General features: G+C 40.3%; 1 protein-coding gene across 3 annotated transcripts in view; it reads left to right on the plus strand.

Moving 5' to 3' along the window:
- The window catches only part of gemin8 (gem (nuclear organelle) associated protein 8), a 200,646-nt gene that overhangs the window by 161,413 nt on the left and 20,728 nt on the right, over positions 1-18,505 (plus strand). The window contains exon 2 of one of the 3 annotated variants that reach the window (XR_011341815.1): positions 4,915-5,000. The exons of 1 other annotated variant lie outside the window; for it this stretch is intronic. Coding sequence is in view for 1 of the 2 variants with exons in the window: in XM_069889952.1 (XP_069746053.1) it covers positions 4,915-5,171 (257 nt within the window). In the remaining variant the exon portion in view is untranslated. Of the gene's footprint in view, positions 1-4,914; positions 9,127-18,505 lie in introns of those variants that run through there. One more of the 3 variants, XM_069889952.1, reaches the window with a different exon arrangement.

Below are 18,505 nucleotides of genomic sequence, written 5' to 3' on the forward strand. Positions count from 1 at the left end.
TGTTACAACAATATAATGTGCCTATACTAAAACATTTAATAAAGTTATGGATAAAGAAAAATAAAATTATAGGTTCTAGGGGTAAATTATTGGCTTTGACTCCGTTGTATAATAACCAACTTATTTCTTTTTCAATACATAATCAAAGTTTATTGTATTGGAGATTTAAAGGTGTGAAAAATTTGGGAGATTGTTTTAAAGAGGGTAAGTTTTTATCTTTTAATCAGATGAGGGAAGATTTTGGTATTGATAAGAATTCTTTATTTCTTTATTATCAAATTCGATCTTTGGTAAAATGTATGTTTGGTAGAGATATGATTTTACCTAAAATGACCAAATTTGAGACTTTTCTTATGAAGGTACCAGAGAAGGAGTATATTTCATTTATGTATCAAATATTACAGGTTAGTATGGATAAAAAGGGCTGGGATAGATCTAAAATTAAATGGGAAGCGGATATTGGTTTTATTTTTTCTGAAGATGATTGGTTAGATATCTGTTATGATAGTGTAAATGGATTGATAAATGCACATTATGCAATGATTAATTTTAACTTTTTACATCAATTATATTTGACTCCTGAAAAATTCAAAAATATGGTTTTAATGAATCAGATTTGTGTTTTAGATGGGGTGATACGGTTGGAACTTTTTTTCATGCTGTTTGGACATGTATACATATACAATCTTTTTGGAAGAAAATTCAATCGTTTTTAGAATATCTGTATAAGATTAAAATAGTTTTAGATCCAACAGTATTTTTATTGGGTAGTTTGCAACCTCTGAAAGGCTTGGGATTAGTTAAGTTCCAGCTTGCTTTTGTATATTTAGCTTTATCTGTAGCGAAAAAATGTATTGCTAGTACGTGGAAAGATACAAATATGATTGATATTAATAGATGGCATAATGAGATGAAATATTGTTTAATAATGGGAAAAAATTACATATGTTTCACATGATAATTAATTTTTTTATTAATAAGTGGCTGTTATACTCGAAATATTTACATTTCAATTTATATTGATTAGATTTTAATATTTTAATTTAATTTTTTTAAATATTCTTTTTTTTATGGCTCTCCTTAAGAGAGTTGACTGAAGGGGGGGGTTCTTTTCTTTTTTCTTTTTTTCTATATATTAAAAAAATTGTTCATGTTTAATTGCTGTATATGTCATATTATTTGTTTTTTGAACAAATAAATAAAGTTTTTAAAAAAAAAAGGAATTTTCACATCAAGAATAGGACTTCCAGAGACATTAGGGTTTGAGACGATGTTAATTTAAGAAAGAACAAATACCAAGGAAGGAACTTGAGCATTAGAATAGGAATTTAAAATTGGAAGTTCTGGATTAGGGGTGAAGGCCAGCATGATTGGAAAGGAGTGCTTCGTGTGGAATAAGAAATAAAATGGGCAGGCAGAATTTGGAGGAGATTGGAAGGTTGGTAGAAGAGCTTTGGGTCTGAAGGCAATGATATGTAAGAGAATGTTAGCAGCATGCATGATTATGTAGCTTGAGGTGCAAATTTTACAAACAAAACGGTAGTCTGTGTTTGGAAATGATAAAGTGTAGGTCATTTGAATTATCAAGGTTTTGAAGAGTCTGGTTCAGCCTGAGGCAATAAAGTGGCATGGAATCAATGTGAAATTACGATGGGAAATAAAGATGGTTTCAGTCCTCCCATTATTTAATTGGGAGGGAATTATTGGTCATGCAAAATTTATCTACTTTCAAATAAGTGTTAAACGTTATGATTTTTAGCCATGTAAAATTTGGATTGATAGTATAATTATCAATTAGCAGTTCTAAATCTGTTAGAATTCATATAGTAACAACATAGAGGAATGAGGGGAGATTTGATAGAGGTATTTAAAATTGAGGGGGATAGACAGAGTAAATGTAGATAGGCTTTTTCAACTGAGGGGTAGGCGAGATACAAAGCAAAGGACATGGGTTCAGAGCAAAAGAGGAAATGTTTAGGGGGAACTTCTTCATACAGAGTGGTAGGAGAATGGAATGAGCTGCCAGCTCAAGTTTAATTTTAACATTAAGAATAATTTGGACATGTATGTGGATAGGAGAGGTCCGGAGGGCTATGGACTGGGTGCAGATCAGTGGGACTAGGCAAAAAAAATGTTCAGCACAGAAGGGCCAAAGGGGCCTGTTCTAAGGTTCTATATTGAAAATAATGACAGATTGGAGTTAACAACTGACATTGGAATGTCAGCTGCTTTAAATCCAATCTCACAACTTGCATTCTGCCTTCTGATGCTGACAGCTGTGTCAATGGCAAAATAAATGTAACTGAACAATGATTTGAAGGAAATGCTCAATATTTATACGTTGGATTGCAGCTTGTTTTTTCCCCCATGAGTTAATTGATATTAGTCAATTTCTTGATTGTATTGCCATTAATAATCCCAATTTAAACTTTGTAAAATCTCTACAGTCTTGAAGATATTACTTTGTGGAAAACATTAAAGATTATAGTTCTTTTTCAAGAAAGCTAGTTTAATGAAATGGTCAGTCATTTTATTTCTGGCATGCCAGCACATTTTCGTTCCGACACTGCTTCTAGGGTAACTTTAACAAAGAGGGAAAGATAATTTGTTTAAACAATCAGAACGGAGCAGTGAAATTAATGATTGCAAACTATCCACTTGTCAAATGTACTTAATTGGCTAGAAAGACCATTGGAACATCCTGAGGTGAAAGAACGTGTGTAAATGCTATTTTTTTAAAATCTGTTCAAACTTGTTTAGTAACCGGCTGGCATATGGTATGGGTGATTATGCTGGCAATTATGTTTTTCATTTATTTTCATCCTTTTGGGTTTTATAACCATCGTAAATTAAATAAGATCTAACAAATATATCATTATTCATGAACAATATAATTATGGATATAAAATTCAGTATAACTAATTACCAATCAAAACATGCACACTGCAATAATATGTATACTAAAGTTACATTTAATATAGTACTCTAAGTAATATGTACCCATGAACATTTGAAATCTAGTTAATTTTGATGCTAGTTAATGCTTCAGAATAAACTAATTCCTTTCTTTTAAATCTGATATAAAAATGTATGGATTGTTTTTATTTGCAATTCTAGAGCAAACAATATATATGGATGATCAAATGAAAAGCATTGAGTTTTGAGATTAAAGTCAACAACTCTCAGTACAGGGTTGGTGCCAAAGGGGGCATCTGCAGGCATTGACCCCCAAGGCGAAGTGCTGTGCCCTCATATGGTCGCGGCAAGACCTGCTCCACCCCCTCCAGAGTAACCAGCATGCGTCAAGCATCACTCCCCCATCCCCCAAACCGTGAGAATATGAGCATATCACAGTGCGCCCCCCCCCCCCCCAAACATGCTAATGCTCCCTTCTAACATTCGTTCTGGTGCCAACACTGTCTTAGTAATTATGTTTGTGTCTTGCTAATGCATATAGCAAAGTTAAGATGAACAGGAAATTGAAAAGGAAGATCATATGAGATAACTGGTAACTGAGGGATGAAGATAATTTCTTCAGTCATTATTATGTGACAGAGATTTATGAACTGATAATTTTGTGCCATTGAATAATATTGGTGGATCCAAATTCTTGAGCAGCAACACTGAAGCTCATTTTAGTTCAAGGTTTTGTGATGGCATAATGGATGGTGACGGAGAGTTTAAAAATTCAATAGAAAAAAGTCCAGCCTCATCAATGTCTGTCACACTGTCAATAAATTTGTATTGAACAACTTGTCTACTAAGCTTTGAAAAAAGATCTTTATTCTATGCTTCATTTTTTTATGTGAAAATTTCTCTTTCATACATCCATTGGTAATTCAAATAGAGTTGATTGATATTTGGGAAAACTGCTTCATTAAACCATGAAATGATGTAGCAATTCAATCCAGTTATTCATAGAAATCATTCCTGTTTAGTATTTGTTTAAATTCCCCTTTTCCTAATCTGAGTAAATTTGAAGCAAGCTCACTAGCCTCCTCCAAAGACCTCCTCCTTTGTCATAATTTTGTGATATTTTGTATACTAATAAATTCAAATGTTACTGTGTGAAATCTATTAAGCAAATACCACCTAAAAGAGATAGTGGTTGAGAAGGGAATTGTTTGTTTTGGCTGTTCTATAATTTACCAGATAATTAGTTCTTTCTGATGGACTACCATTTTGTATTGATTTATTTCTATATATTTCATTACTGTAGTATAATATCCATTTCTTTAAACAGTATTCAATACTATTTTTTATTTATTATAATGCAAATTATATCAATTAAGAAACACCACCCTCCACAATTTAGACCCAGCAATTCATGATTTAGTTTTTTGTACCATAGAAGTTATCAGCAAATACAAAATAAATTGAAGTGCTTTTCCCAATTTGGTACATTTCATAAGGCATATAACATGTACTGTACCAACATAATGAATAAAATCTCAATATGGTATTTCTAGTTTTTAACCTGATAATGGACTGAATTTTAATTTTTTAAATTAATTTAAAATGCCACATCAAGGTATACATGGTAAGTGTTAAAAATCATCTCGCTTCCAAGATCCAAGATGTGGCTTAAGAAAATAAAATCAGAAATGAAATTAGGCATATGGACGTCTTTATGTTAAGAGTCTCCTGCAATTTCTTCTTTCTCATTATATTTGGATGAAATTACATTGAATGAAAAGCACAGAAAATTTTGACCTAACTGATGCAGAAAAGAACTCTAGCTGTAACAGATAGCTTGCCTACTGTTTCCATTGCTTCCATCTTCAGATGAGAATTTTGACTCTGGTCCATCTTGACAAATATCCTCATGGTTGCTCTCTTTGTCTCAAAAGATGAAAATCAGCAATTATATTTATGCTTTATAATGCTCACCAGAGCTCTTCTGTACATCCACAGAGCGACAACAACAGTTTGATGCTGAGCAGCAGACTGCCTATGTGTTGGCTGACCGGGATTTTCACAATCCTTCAGGAAGAACAATCCAGCCACCTACAGAAAGACCCGGTGAAAGGAGAATGGTGGAGATGAAGAAATTATACGGAGAAGGTGCTGCTAAAATCCAAGGAATGGAAACTGCAATGCAACTTTCATTTGATAGACAATGTGATAAAAAACAGCCCAAGTACTGGCCTGTCATCCCTCTTCGGTTTTGATTGCGTATTCTTGTAAAACTTTGATTTTTGTGGCTGTGACAGTTTTTCTACTTTGAATTTTAGCCCAGTTTTTATTCTGTGCTGTTTTTGTCTTAATAGATATTGCATCTTTTGTCACCACCCACAGAGCGAAGCTTTTCTGTGAAAGCCACTAGTTCTCTCACTTTAGTCCAGCAATGTGGTCAAAGTCAACAGGTTCATGCTTGCTTTATCAGGCTTGCAGAATTTGGGCTGTTCTGATCTTGGGTCATCTCCCTCCAATGTCACTTGGAATAGAAAGGATGCAGGGTTTTAAAAATCATGCCATTGAACATTTGTGTGCAGTCATAAGAGAAGTTAAATATGCATAAGATACAGACCAAAGTGAGGTTGGGAAGTACAGGAACACAATCAATAAAGATTTCCTCATGAAAAATGGATTAAAAAGAATAAGGAATAAGGAAGCAAGAAGAGACATGAGGAAATGATTTATCTCCAGGATAGGCTGAGCAAGACTACACTGATAAATTTTTAAAAATTAAATTGGTTTATGAGTATATGAGGAGCATCTGGAGCCTGACAATAATTAAGTAGTGAAAGAGCCATCTTTGCATAGGTGCACCAATATCATGCTGGATGAATGATAGTTGTAGAATATGGATGAGGATGTTTAAAACATTTTGAATCAAGCATTGGAGTATTAATTGGAAGAATCTAGTAATGAGAAAAACAGAGATTTAAAAACCTGCAGTGATGAAAGCTGTTGTCTGCTGGCGATGGATTTTGGAAATCAGCAACTAGAAAGTTGAATTACAAATAATAATTAAAATCTTTACCTGTGGATTGAGGCAAATAATCAGTTTTACACAAGTGTTACAAATTCCTGCATTTGCCAAGGTATGTTTAAAAAGTATGCTTATCTACAGGCAAGCTGAGAGAAAGTGGATGGAATGTTAACTGGACCGATTTGCACATTTTCAAATGAAAACTGCTGGTCGTAGTCTCCAAACAGTCTTTCTTGTAACTTTTTGTAGAGCAAATCCAGTTGAAGGAAAGCAGCTTTTAAAAAAACATCAGGAAAGAGTGTTGACCTCTTCTGCTCCATTGTGATGTAAGTGATCTAAGGATTTAAATGTATGACCAGCACCATTCTGAAAAGTTTGAAGAGAGCCTGACAGATGAATGGGCATGCACTCCTAAGCAGATAGCAGCATTGCCATGGAAATGAGTTGAGCAGAATTTATTCTTCATTGGATTACAACACAATGAAATCTTTTCACTTAGATTGCTTAAAGAATAAAATTGACTATAACTTTTTGTGCTGGGACAGGGAGTGTGTTACCTCGATGTCAATAATGCTTCTCCATTCCTAGTGTGTAAAGGGAATTCTTCATTTACTCTCCCTCAGTTTTGTACAGCTGAAATTATCCAGAAAGAACTTCAATCTTGAAGTTCAATAATTTGAAGAAAGGGTGAAAACTGAGTCTGTTGATCATATTTTAATTGCAAATTTGCAATTAGAAGACATAATGAGGGAGACATTTTATTCAATGCACTTTCTACAAATAGAAAATCTTCAGCTGCAATATTTTAATACACAAGATTGTTTGCAAGAAGAAACCTTATTTAATTGTTAGCGCAAAAATCTATTACCAAATTCCTGCAGAGATACTTAAGCAGTAATCATATATATTGTGATAATATGGCTTCAGTTAAAACTATCAGCAATCAGAATTAATTAGCTGAAGTGATGGAAATGATAGATATTTTAAACTGATATTTTAATAATGCAACATTACCTGCTGAGTTCCTCCAGTATTTTTGTGTTTTTTCTTCTTAATAAAAGGGTTTGTGCCAGTAGTTTAAGGATTGAGTTCTTAACCTTAACCACTATTAAAGAGAGCCTCTCGAATAAAGTCAATGAGTGTGAAAGCTCAAAATAAATCATTCTTGTTTGCAGGGTAAATTTCTCGGGTCAGCCTGGCTCCTTGGCTTATCAAGTTTTCCTTTCTCACACGTTCCCAAGATTAATCTCCATCATAATCAGGAAAAGGATAGTCCCATAAATAACTTCTAGCAGTACTTTTATTTTAAATTTAAAACTAGCATTGTGGGAATTTAAGGACAAATATTCATTTGTCCACACTTGGAAAAAGTAAGGCTATAGTTAAACAGTTTTGCTTCAGTTAAGCTTGTATTTTTTAAATTGGTTTCTCCAATGACAGAACAGGGACAAAATAAATCCATTATAGTGACCCTAAGTAAACTAAATTTGAATTAATGAACTGAACGTCCCATCTTTCAGAATCAAGTGAACTATTAATCAAAAGTGAATAATTGCCTTTTCTGTTACAAAATTGAACTGAAGTGATTTGAATTTTAAAAATAAATGGAACAGTTTTGCATTGGTTAATTTAAACACAAAATAAATCCAAACTTAATAAAGGATAAGGTTTTTTTTGATGTTGGAGACAGATAAATTGAAAAAGCTATAAACAAAACTGTAAAAATGGACAATACAAAACAGATTGGAAAAGTACAGAAGGCAAGTTTTAATTCTTCAAATGTATACCTACTTGTATTGCTGATTAATCTAACATATTTTCTGTCTTGGTAATAGTAGTTCAATGCAGAATAAAATTGAATCTAGGCCCAAATCCCATATTGTACAATGAAAACTCTAACAACATGATACTGTTGCACTTCCTAAAATAACTAGTAGGTCGAATGCATCTGACCAGAATTAAAAGTAGAATAAATTTCAAAAATAACAAATCTATTAATGTGACAAGGATCCCAATCAAAATCAAGAATGAACACAGAAAATGATAGGCAGATGAGGTAGAATCTGGGATGAGAAACAGTAAATATTGTCAGGGCCATCACCTTTCTTCTGAACTCGAAACAAACATAATTTGCAGAGAGGGGGGAAGAGTGGGGAGAACAGAATGTCTATGATAGGATGGAAGCCAGCAGAGAATGAAGATGCAGATAGGATTGATACCAGGGTGTTAAACAGCACTGAAATGCAGCTGTCCAAAGTGGGTGTAAACGGGGAGATGAATAAGAACCGAGAAGAGACAAAAAAACTATGATGCACAGAGCATAGCTATTACTGAAAATCTGAACAATCAGCATCTAGAGAGGGGGGAAATAAACACAGTTAATGTTATAGGTTGGTTACCTTACGACAGGATTGGCTAGTTCAGACACAAACTGGAAAAGATGGTTCTCCAAAATCATATGAGTTCAGAAACAAAAACTACAAATGCTGGAATCTTGAGCAAACAATAATCTAGAGGAACTTAGTGGGTCAGCCAGCATCCGTGGATAGAAATGGTCAGTTAATCGTCAGGGCCCTTTATCAAGTCTAAAGTAGGAAAGGGTGATGGCAAGTATATCAAAGGGAAAAGAAAAAAAATGTTGACAAGGAGGGAACAAGCTGGGGAGGAGCTAAGGGGCAATAGGGTGTAGAACAATTCCATTTCTCTGACCCCCACCACCTCACCTTGACTGTGAATATGCAATTCCTATGCACATTCATTCCCATCAGGAAGGCCTCAGGGCCTGCAACATACATTTTTCTAACTTTAGATAACCCCACCCCAACCTTGATCTAATTCCAATGTTTCTGCTTTTTTTAAAACCTCTTCTCAGTCTTACTTTTCTCTTTAATCTTACACCACCCCTCCCCCTGTGATTTCTCCTTTCACCTGAATTTTCACCTTTCCCAACTTCTTCCCCACCCCCCAGTCTTTCCCCCTTTTTTCTTTCATCCTTGTATACTTGATATCACAGCTTCCTACTTTCGTCTTGATAAGGGATCTGAGCCGAAACAACATCGATTGTCCATTTCTACCCTTGGATGAATTGATGTTTCCATTCCCACTCACAGTTTCACATAAATGCAATATAATCAATTAGAATGCATTGATCAGTGTTTGCAGTTCATTTTCCATTGAGTAATTTAATTTTCCAGCCACATCACTGGTTTGTACTGGTTTGTTCTATTAGGATGCAAAACATTTTTTTTAAAATCTACCCATCTTGGAAGCTGCACATTTTAGAGTGTGAGAGAGAGCTTTTGTAAATCACTTGGTGTTGGAACATAGGAGCTTGCAGACCATAAGCTTGTCGAATCTGATTTTTTTCCATATTAAAACTGTTCATAACTATGGAGTTCTTGAAGAGTCAGAAACTTTGTCTTTTTTGTTCTATTTTCTTTCAATTTTAGTTTTATACTTTTAGTACTATCTTATGTTTTTAGTGCTTGTTGGCATTGTAATAAATTCAAAATCTTTTTCTAAGATGTTCTGATGATTTATTTTTCATCTGGTGGCTTTGCTGAATCGAAGCCAGGCAATTGGTGTCTGCTAAGTTACAAGAAAGTCAAAGCCTGTAATTGATTTCAGCTGAATATCAAAGGTGGCATGAAAAGGAAGTTTTCAGGATTAGAATTTGTCATGAACATATTTCACAAAATTTGTTTTTGCAAGAGCATTGCAGGTGCAAAAATTGCTATAAATTACATTTTTTTAAAATAAATAATCCAAAAGAAGAGAAAAAATGAGGTTGTGCCTGTGATTTTTTTTTTGTCCATTCAGAAATCTGATGGTGAAGGGGAAGAAACTGTTTTTGTACCACTGGATGTTCATATTTGGCTCCTGTACCTCCTTCCTGATAGTATCAGTGAGAAGAGGGTATGACCTGGGTGGTGAGGGACCTTGATAGAGGCTGCTTTCTTGACATACTGCCTCTTGTAGATGTCCTCAATGGAGTGAAGACTAATGCCCATGATGACACTGGCCAGATTCAGAACTCTCTGAAGCCTTTTCCTGTCCTGTTCATTGGCACCTACAAACCAAACTGTGATCCAATCTGTCAGAATGCTCTCCACGGTGCATCTATAGAAATTTGCAAGAGTCTTTTGTGACATACCAAATTTCAAACTCATAGAAACATAGAAGATCGGAGCAGGAGTAGGTGATTTGACCCTTCGAGCCTGCTCCGCCATTCAACGAGATCATCTGCTTGGGAGCCTTCTTCATTATTTCATCAACATGAAGGCCCTGGGATAGATCTCCATTAATTTAAAGTTCTTTACCCTTTCCACTGCTGACTCCTCAATGAGGATGGTTTGTGTTTTCCTGGTTTCCCCTTCCTGAAGTCCACAATCAGTTCCTTAGTTTTGCTAATGTTGAGTGCAGGGTTTCATGAAGAAAATATGAAAGAATTGCACAGCATCCAGTTAGTGTAGCGGTTAGCACAATGCAATCACAACATCAGTGACCCAGGTTCTCATCTGGTGCTGACTGTAAGGAGTTTATACATTCTTTCTGTGCCTCTGTGGGTTTTCTTTGGGTGCTCCATTTTTATCCCACCTTTCAAAAAATACAGCATTGTGGGTAAGATGGGATATTTGCGCAGCACGGACTTGTGGGTTGGAAGAACTTGTTACTGTGCTGTTGTAATGGCAACTACACTGCTACTGAAAGAACACACAACCAGATGGGTTGAGCTCAGTGAGCAGAACTGATTTATTGCAGGCTGCTGGGCTGGACTTATATTCTCAGCCTGGAATTGGCTGAGAACTGCGCTGGAGGGCGCTTATGTCACCTAGGCGTCACGTGGTCCCCCAGCGCGGGCTTCTGAGCCCTGTGCTGAGAAGAAGGGGGAAACCCCTGATGGCGCCATTTTGGCTGGCTGCCCCGCCATGTGGATTACAAGTGGGCCCGGTTCGCCTGCCTAGTGGTGTGCTGGCACACAGCCCCGCCCAATGTTCTTTTTAGCTAGGCGGCCTCGCTTCTTGGGTTGGGCCACATCACTGGTTCGGTGGGGTTGAGGTACGCTGGCTTCAGCCTGTCCACGGTAAACAGTTCCTGCCTGCCGCTGATGTCCAGTATGAACGTAGACCCTGAACGCTGGACAACCTTGTACAGCCCTTATAAGGTCTCCGCAGAGGTGTCGTGGGCAGGCCCCGCCGAATAAAATCGTACTCTGCAGAAAGCAGCTCACTGGGAACGTGAGATGGTCATGTGCCATGTCTGGGTGGCGGTGGGGATGCGAAGGAGTCCAAGCTGGCCCGGAGGTGGGGAAGCAGCTTGTGTGGCGACCGCTGGGGGGCGTGTTGATGAACTCACCAGGAAGTGCCAGCGGTGCGCCGTAGACCAGCTCAGCTGATGACACCTGCATATACTCCTTGGACGTAGAGTAGATACCCATGAGCACCCAAGGCAGTTCGTCCACCCAGTCGAGACTGGTGAGGCGGGCCATAAGTGCCAACTTAAGGTGGCAGTGCAGATGCTCGACCAGCCCATTGGCCTGTGGGTGATAGGCCGTGGTGCGGTGTAGCTCGATCCCCAACCTGTTGGCGAGCTGTGCTCAGAATGCAGAGGTGAACTGGGCGCCCTGATCGCTGGTGAGGTGATTTGGAATGCTGAACCAGGTGACCCAACCATGCAACAGCGCTCGGGAGCAGGAGTCCATGGAGGCGTCCGGCATCGGGATCGCCTTGGGCCAATAGATGGTGCGGTCCACCACCTTGAACAGGTAACAGTTGCCCTGGGAAACGGGTACAGGAGCCAAAGACTATGTCCACGTGAATGTGGCTGAACTGTTCTTGGACATGTTCGAACTCTTGCACGGGCGCCCTGGGTGTCTGTACCTTGGACATTTGGCAATGGGTGCACGTTCTGGCCCAGCCCATGATCTGCTTCCGCAGCCTGTGACAGACGAACTGCTCTGCCACCATCCGGACCATGGACCTGATGGATGGGTGCGAAAGGTCATGGATGTGATGGAAGACTTGCCTGCGCCACTGCTGGGGAACCACTGGCTGCGAGGTGCCCATGAAGACATTGCACAGGATGGTGCTTCCGCCGCTCGGAATCGGGAGGTCTCGGAACCACAGGCCCATGATGGCAGTCCTGAAGGCTCGCGTCTCCTCGTCGGACTTCTGGACCTGGGCGAGCTGGTCGAAGTCAAAGCCGGGCATCAGTGTGCAGATGGCCGGTCAGAAGAGTGCATCGGCGACCATGTTGTCCTTCCCCGCCTTGAGCCGAAAGTCGGTGGTAAACTCCAACACGAAGGAGAGGTGACGCTGCTGGCGGGCCGATCAGGGGTCCTTCGCCATTGCAAGTGCCTGGGTGAGGGATTTGTGGTCAGTGAAGAAGGTAAAAGTCCTCCGCTCCAAGAAATAGCAGAAATGCCGCACCACCAGATACATGCCCAGTAACTCGCTATACTTGCACTCTGGTGGGCGGAGAAGCCAGCTGAAGAATGCCAGTGGCTTCCATTGTCTATTCACCTGCAGTTCCAGGATGGCACCAACGACTGTGGCAGAGGCATCGACGGAGAGCGCTATATGCAGGTCGGTGTGTGGGTGGGCAAGCACGGTAGCCTTCACGAGGGCATCCTTGGTGGCCTCGAATGCACTGCAGGCCTCTGGGGTCCAGGTGAACATTTTGTGCTTGGCTGTGATGAGGGTGAATAGCGGCTGCATGATGCGCGCAGCTCCCGGGATGAATTGGTTGTAGAATTTTACCATACCCGCGAACTCCTGCAGCCCCTTGAGATTGTCCAGACATGGGGACTCTTTGATAGCGGCGACCTTCGTAGCAGTAGGCATGGCTCCCTCATCTGTGATGGTATGGCCCAGGAACTGCATGGCCTCTTTCCCAAACTGTCATTTGGCTGGGTTGATGGTGAGGCCTAAGTTTGCCAGCCGGGAGAAGGTGGGCCTTGTGTTGCGCCTGATCCCTGCTGGCAATGAGGATGTCGTCTTAGTAAATGAACACGAAATCCAGGTCCCTGCCCACTGAGTCCATGAGGTGTTGGAAGGTCTGAGCAGTGTTCTTGAGTCCAAATGGCATGCGAAGGAATTTGAACAAGCCGAAGGGGGTGATGATGGCCGTCTTGGATATGTCCTCAGGGTGCACTGGGACTTGGTGATACCCGCGCACCAGGTCAACCTTGGAGAAAACCCTCGCACCATGCAGGTTGGCCGTAAAGTCCTGGATGTGAGGGATTGGGTAACGGTCAGGAACTGTCGCCTCATTGAGCCGTCGATAGTCTCCACAGGGATGCTTGCCGCCAGAGGCTTTCGCGACCAGGGGGAGTGGCAAGGCCCACAGGCAGTCGGACCGCCGAATGATCCCCAGCACCAACAGATGCGAAAACTCCTCCTTCGCCACCTGGAGCTTGTCAGGCGGGAGCCGGCTTGCCTTGGCGTGAACCGGTGAGCCCTGGGTGAGGATGTGGTGGAACACACCATGGCGCAGTGAGGCAGGGAGAACTGTGGCTTGAGGAGGATCGGAAACTCGTCCAGGATTCGCTAGAACTTGTCTCTGGGCGTGCTGAACAGCCTGGAAACAAGGAACTGCCGGCCGCTGACTGAGTCCTGCTGGTAGAGGAGGCTGTGTCCTCGGCCAGCCGCCACAGCCATTAACAGTGGTCGGCCTGCTCGTTTCCCTGGAACGAGCAGGGCTGACGACACTTCTGAGCCTTGGCTCCCCAGCACTGGAGGTAGAAGCAGAGGCCTGGAGCGGATGTCGTGCCCCTGGTTATGCTCTTGGTGGACCCTGTAGGGGCCGGATGCTCTACCACAGAACTAGGGGCGAGCTTGGCATGGTCATGCCCGTGCTTCATGACCTGCTGGACCGCCAAGCCCTCCGGGAATCGCTCAAGCCACAGCTCTTGGGCCTTCTGAGCAACCTTCCTCGGGTCGGTAGAGCTCTCTTGAGCCAGTAACGGCCGGATGTCCTCGGGCAGTTGGTTGAGGAAAATGCGCTCGAAGAGTGGGCAGTTGGTGTGATCACCCATGAACACAAGCATCTCGTCCATCAGCTGCATGGGGGACCTGTCCCCCAGGGCGTCGAGGTGTAGCATCCGAGCAGCACGCTGCCGCCTGGATAGTCCGAGGGATCTGGTGAGCACTCGCTTGATGGTCTCGTATTTGTCTTCGGCGGGTGGGTGCTGAATGAAGTGCAGCACTCGTTTGGCGATGGCCTGATCGATGGCGGCGACCACAGGGTAGAATTTGGTCGTGTCGGATGAAATCTGGCGGAGGTGAAACTGAGTCTCCGCTTGGCCGAACCAGGTCTCCGGCTCCTGAACCCAGAATTCAGGCAGCTTGACAGCTATAGCACTGATGCCGGGTTCGTTCATGATGTCAGGGTCACCAACTGAAGCGGCAGCTACACTGCTACTGAAATAACCAGACGAGTTGAGCTCAGTGAGCAGAACTGATTTATTGCAGGCTGCTGGGCTGGACTTATACTCCCAGCCTGGACCTGGCTGAGAACCGCGCTGGTGGGCGCTGACATCACCCAGGCGTCACGTGGTTCCCCAGGCTAGTGGTGTGCCGCCACACTGTATGTCTTAGTTTAAAATTTAAATTTAGCATCCAAGTGTATGCCACCAACTCAAATTAAGACTGAGTTAGTTTTGAAGCAGTAGAAATGTGATCATGGATAAAGTGATTCAAAATGAAAGGAAGAATGCCAGCATAATCATTCAAATTATGCACACTGCATTAATTCATCATTAATTGATATCCCACCTACTAATTACCATTTGATTCCCACATCATCAATTCATATATGTTGTCAGACCATTCTTTCATGCATATGGTTTTAGCACCAATAAATCACATCAAACACTATTGATTACAATATCTAGTACATCACACTCACATAAAAATGTTGTCATCAACTCAGTTTATATTACTAATATAAGACAGTACCCATTGTTCTGCCTCTGACTGATAGCTCACTGTTTTGTCTACGCCACAATTATGCTATGAATCACATTCACACGTCCTGCCATATCTGCTTGTCAAAAATCTTGGAGCGGTGATGTTAACATCTTACTGGAGTTCACCTTGGAATGAAAGAAAGGAGGCTGATATATGTGTCAGTCATAAGAAAAGTCAGGCTTGAATATTTTAGATGGCTGAATGTCCTTCATTATAAGAAATACAGTTTGGGACAGACACTTTTTTTCCTTTATTTGCCCCTAGGCTCCACAGTTTTAAATTTGTAATCAAACAATTCACATGTAATTAAAGTGCACATTCCAGATTTTATTCAAGGTTATTTGTATTCATTTTGGTTTGACCATATAGAAATTACTGCGCTTTTTCTACATGGTTCCCTCATTTCAGGGCACCATAATGTTTAGGACATTTGGCTTCACAGGTGTTTGTGAGTACTCAGTTGTATTTAATTGTTTCATTGGTGCAGGTATAAGAGAGCTAGGCTTGCTTCTAAGCTTTTGATCAACTTTGGAGTCTGTAGTTGCCATTTGTCAACATGAAGACCAGGAATTGTGCCAATGTAAGTCCAAGGAGCCATTATGAGGCTGAAAAAAGAATAAAACAGTAAGAGACATCGACCAAACCTTAGATATACCAAATTCAACAGGTTGGAAAATCATTGAAAAGAAAGAGTACTAGTGAGCTCAGTAATCGCTGATGATGGCAGAAAAATCCCCAAACGTCCAACTGATCAGGAGGCAGTTGTGGATGTTTCGATTACCACTGTCTGCTGAAGACTTCATGAACAGAAGTGCAAAAGCTACACTGCAAGATGCAAACCATTCGCCACAGAAAGAATGGCTGTACTACAGTTTGGCAAGAATTCTGGAAAAAGCCCTTGTGGACAGATGAGACCAAGATTAACTTATCAGAGTGATGGCAAGAACAAAGGGTGGAGGCATAAAGGAACTGTCCAAAATCCAAAGTATACCACCTTTGTCATGGTTGTATCTTGCAGTGTGCCCTCTGTATTTAAGTTTTATGAAAGTCTGTAAAAGTCAAAGAAGCCATTATGAGGCTGAAAAACAAAAAAAAAACAATAAGAGACATCACCCAATCTTAGATTACCAAAATCAAATGAAAATAATTCCTACATGTATGTCTGACAGAAACATTCTTCACAAGGCAGGTGTTGAAATGTCAATGACCGCACATGACTAAACTTAAATACAGAGAGTATTGGCACAACTCTGGTCCTGATGTTGAAAAATGGGAACGACAGATTCAAAAGATAATCAAAAGCTTAGAAGCAATTATACCTGCACCAATGAAGCAATTAAACATACCTGAGTACTCACAAAAACCTGTGAAGCCAAATCTCCCACACATTATGGTGCCCTGAAATGGGGGAAATATGTATAAAAATGCTGTAATTTCTACATCATCAAACCAAAGTATGAACAAATAACCTTGAATAAATCTGGAATGTGTAATTACCTACATTTGAATTGTATGATGGCAATTTCAAAACTGTGGAGCACTAGGGAAAAAAAGTATCTTTGTCCAAATATTATGGAGGGCGCTGTACTTTAAAAATCTCCAAACCAAAATGAACGAACTCGTGAGGACTTGGAACCTGCTCTGACTGCTTTATTTTTATACCTGATAATTCATTGTACTGAAATTGTACTGAAAGGATCATTTCATTAACATTTGATTTACTTTTCATATAAAGGTTATATTTTACTGAATGGGACATGGTTACTTTTATTTTTCTACTTCATTTGAACTTAAAATATGCAGCTCATCCTTTATCCAGCTTGTTCTTGAGCTTCAGAAGGCTGTCCTGACTCAGAATTACCAATAATTATAGCTATCCCACACTCTGTGTTGCCATGGAGACCAAAGCTGGGTAGGAACTAATGCTGACATCGATGTCCCCAGCCTAGCCGAACCAATTGTAGTTTTTTTAGTGAAGAATAAAATGAATGTTTTTCTGTGGCTTTTAATTTTCCTGCCACATACCTCATCCAGTTTTTTTTTAATAGCATGGTCAAATTCTTAGCATGCAAATTATAATGTGTATAACTATGAAGCTGTACACAGATTACTTTGTTGCTACAAAAATGGTATTTTCTTCTGACTTTATATACTGTATGTACATTTGTTCTGCAGCCAACCAGGTGAGCTACACATAAAAATTCTAGTCCTCAGCTTTATGCCTGTGGTAGGAAAGATATTGGAATCTAGACTTTAAAATAAAACAATGGAAAATTATCTGAAAATGGAAGACATATCTATAAATACTGAACATATATTACAAAAGCCTGCATAATGTTCAGCTAACCTGACAGAATACTTTGAAGACATTACAGTCATAGTTGACAAAAATAATATGGTAGACTTGAGAAGATATGAAAGGATGTTTTGTGGAAACAAAAAAATCTGCACACATGGCAAATAGGCTAAAAAAAATAGAATTAAAGAGTTGTTTTAAAAGGGCAGTGATTTAGATGGTAAAAAAGCAGAAAGCATTCTTCCAGTGTAGGAAATGGTATTTTTGATACATGATGTGACCCAGTCCTAACAGACATTTTTATCAACTCACTACCAGCAGTCCAGTGCCCCCGCAGGATTCAAGGCAGCTACCATCATCCTGGTGCCCAAGAGACCAATAATAACTGGACTAAATGATAACTACCCAGTAGCAACTGACCTCAACCATCATAAGTGCTTTGAACAACTGGTAATGGAAAACATCATATCCCACCTTCCAGCAATTTTGTACCCACCCCAGTTTGTCTACCATCCAAATTGGTCCAGAGATGATGCTATAGCATTGACTGTCTACTCCATCCTGACCTGCCATGGCTGTTGTTCATTGACTTCATTTTGATGTTCAACATGATCATACCTCAGAGTCCAGTAGATAAAAACCCCTCTATGCAACTGGATTCTGGACTTCCTGACTGAAAGATCACGGTCAGTCCAGTTCAGAAGCAAAATCTCATCTCATCATTGCTGAACACCGGGGCACCTCGATTTCAGATTATTGTCAGAGTACATACATGACATCACATACCCTTTTCCTGCAGGTGTAGCAGAATTACCACTAATTGGTAGTACAAAAAGTAAACTGTACACAGCATAAACATGTAAACAATCAAAAGAACCGTAAATGGGAAACAAATGTAAACAACTGACTGTGCAATTCAGAGAGAGCAAAGAAAAATCAATAAATTGCTCAAGTAAGAGATCTTAAATGAATCTCTGATTGACGTTGTCATTGAGGAGTCCGATGGTGGAGGGGTAGCTGTTCCTAATCCTGGTGGTGCGAGTCTTGTGGCACCTATACATCTTTCCTGATGGCAGCAGTGAGAACAGAACATGTACTGGGTGGTGTAGGTCTTTGATGATTGCTGCTGCCCTCCGATGGCAGCGTTCCCTATAGATGTACTCAATAGTGGAGAGAGTTTTGCCTGTGATGTCCTGGCATGTGTCCACTATCTTTTAGAAGGCTTTATGCTCAGCAGTATTGGTGCCTCCATACCAGACCGTGATGCAGCCAGTTGGCACTTTCCACCATACATCTGTAGAAATT

This window comes from Narcine bancroftii, chromosome 7 (genome assembly GCF_036971445.1).
Source record: "Narcine bancroftii isolate sNarBan1 chromosome 7, sNarBan1.hap1, whole genome shotgun sequence".
Taxonomy (NCBI): domain Eukaryota; kingdom Metazoa; phylum Chordata; class Chondrichthyes; order Torpediniformes; family Narcinidae; genus Narcine; species Narcine bancroftii.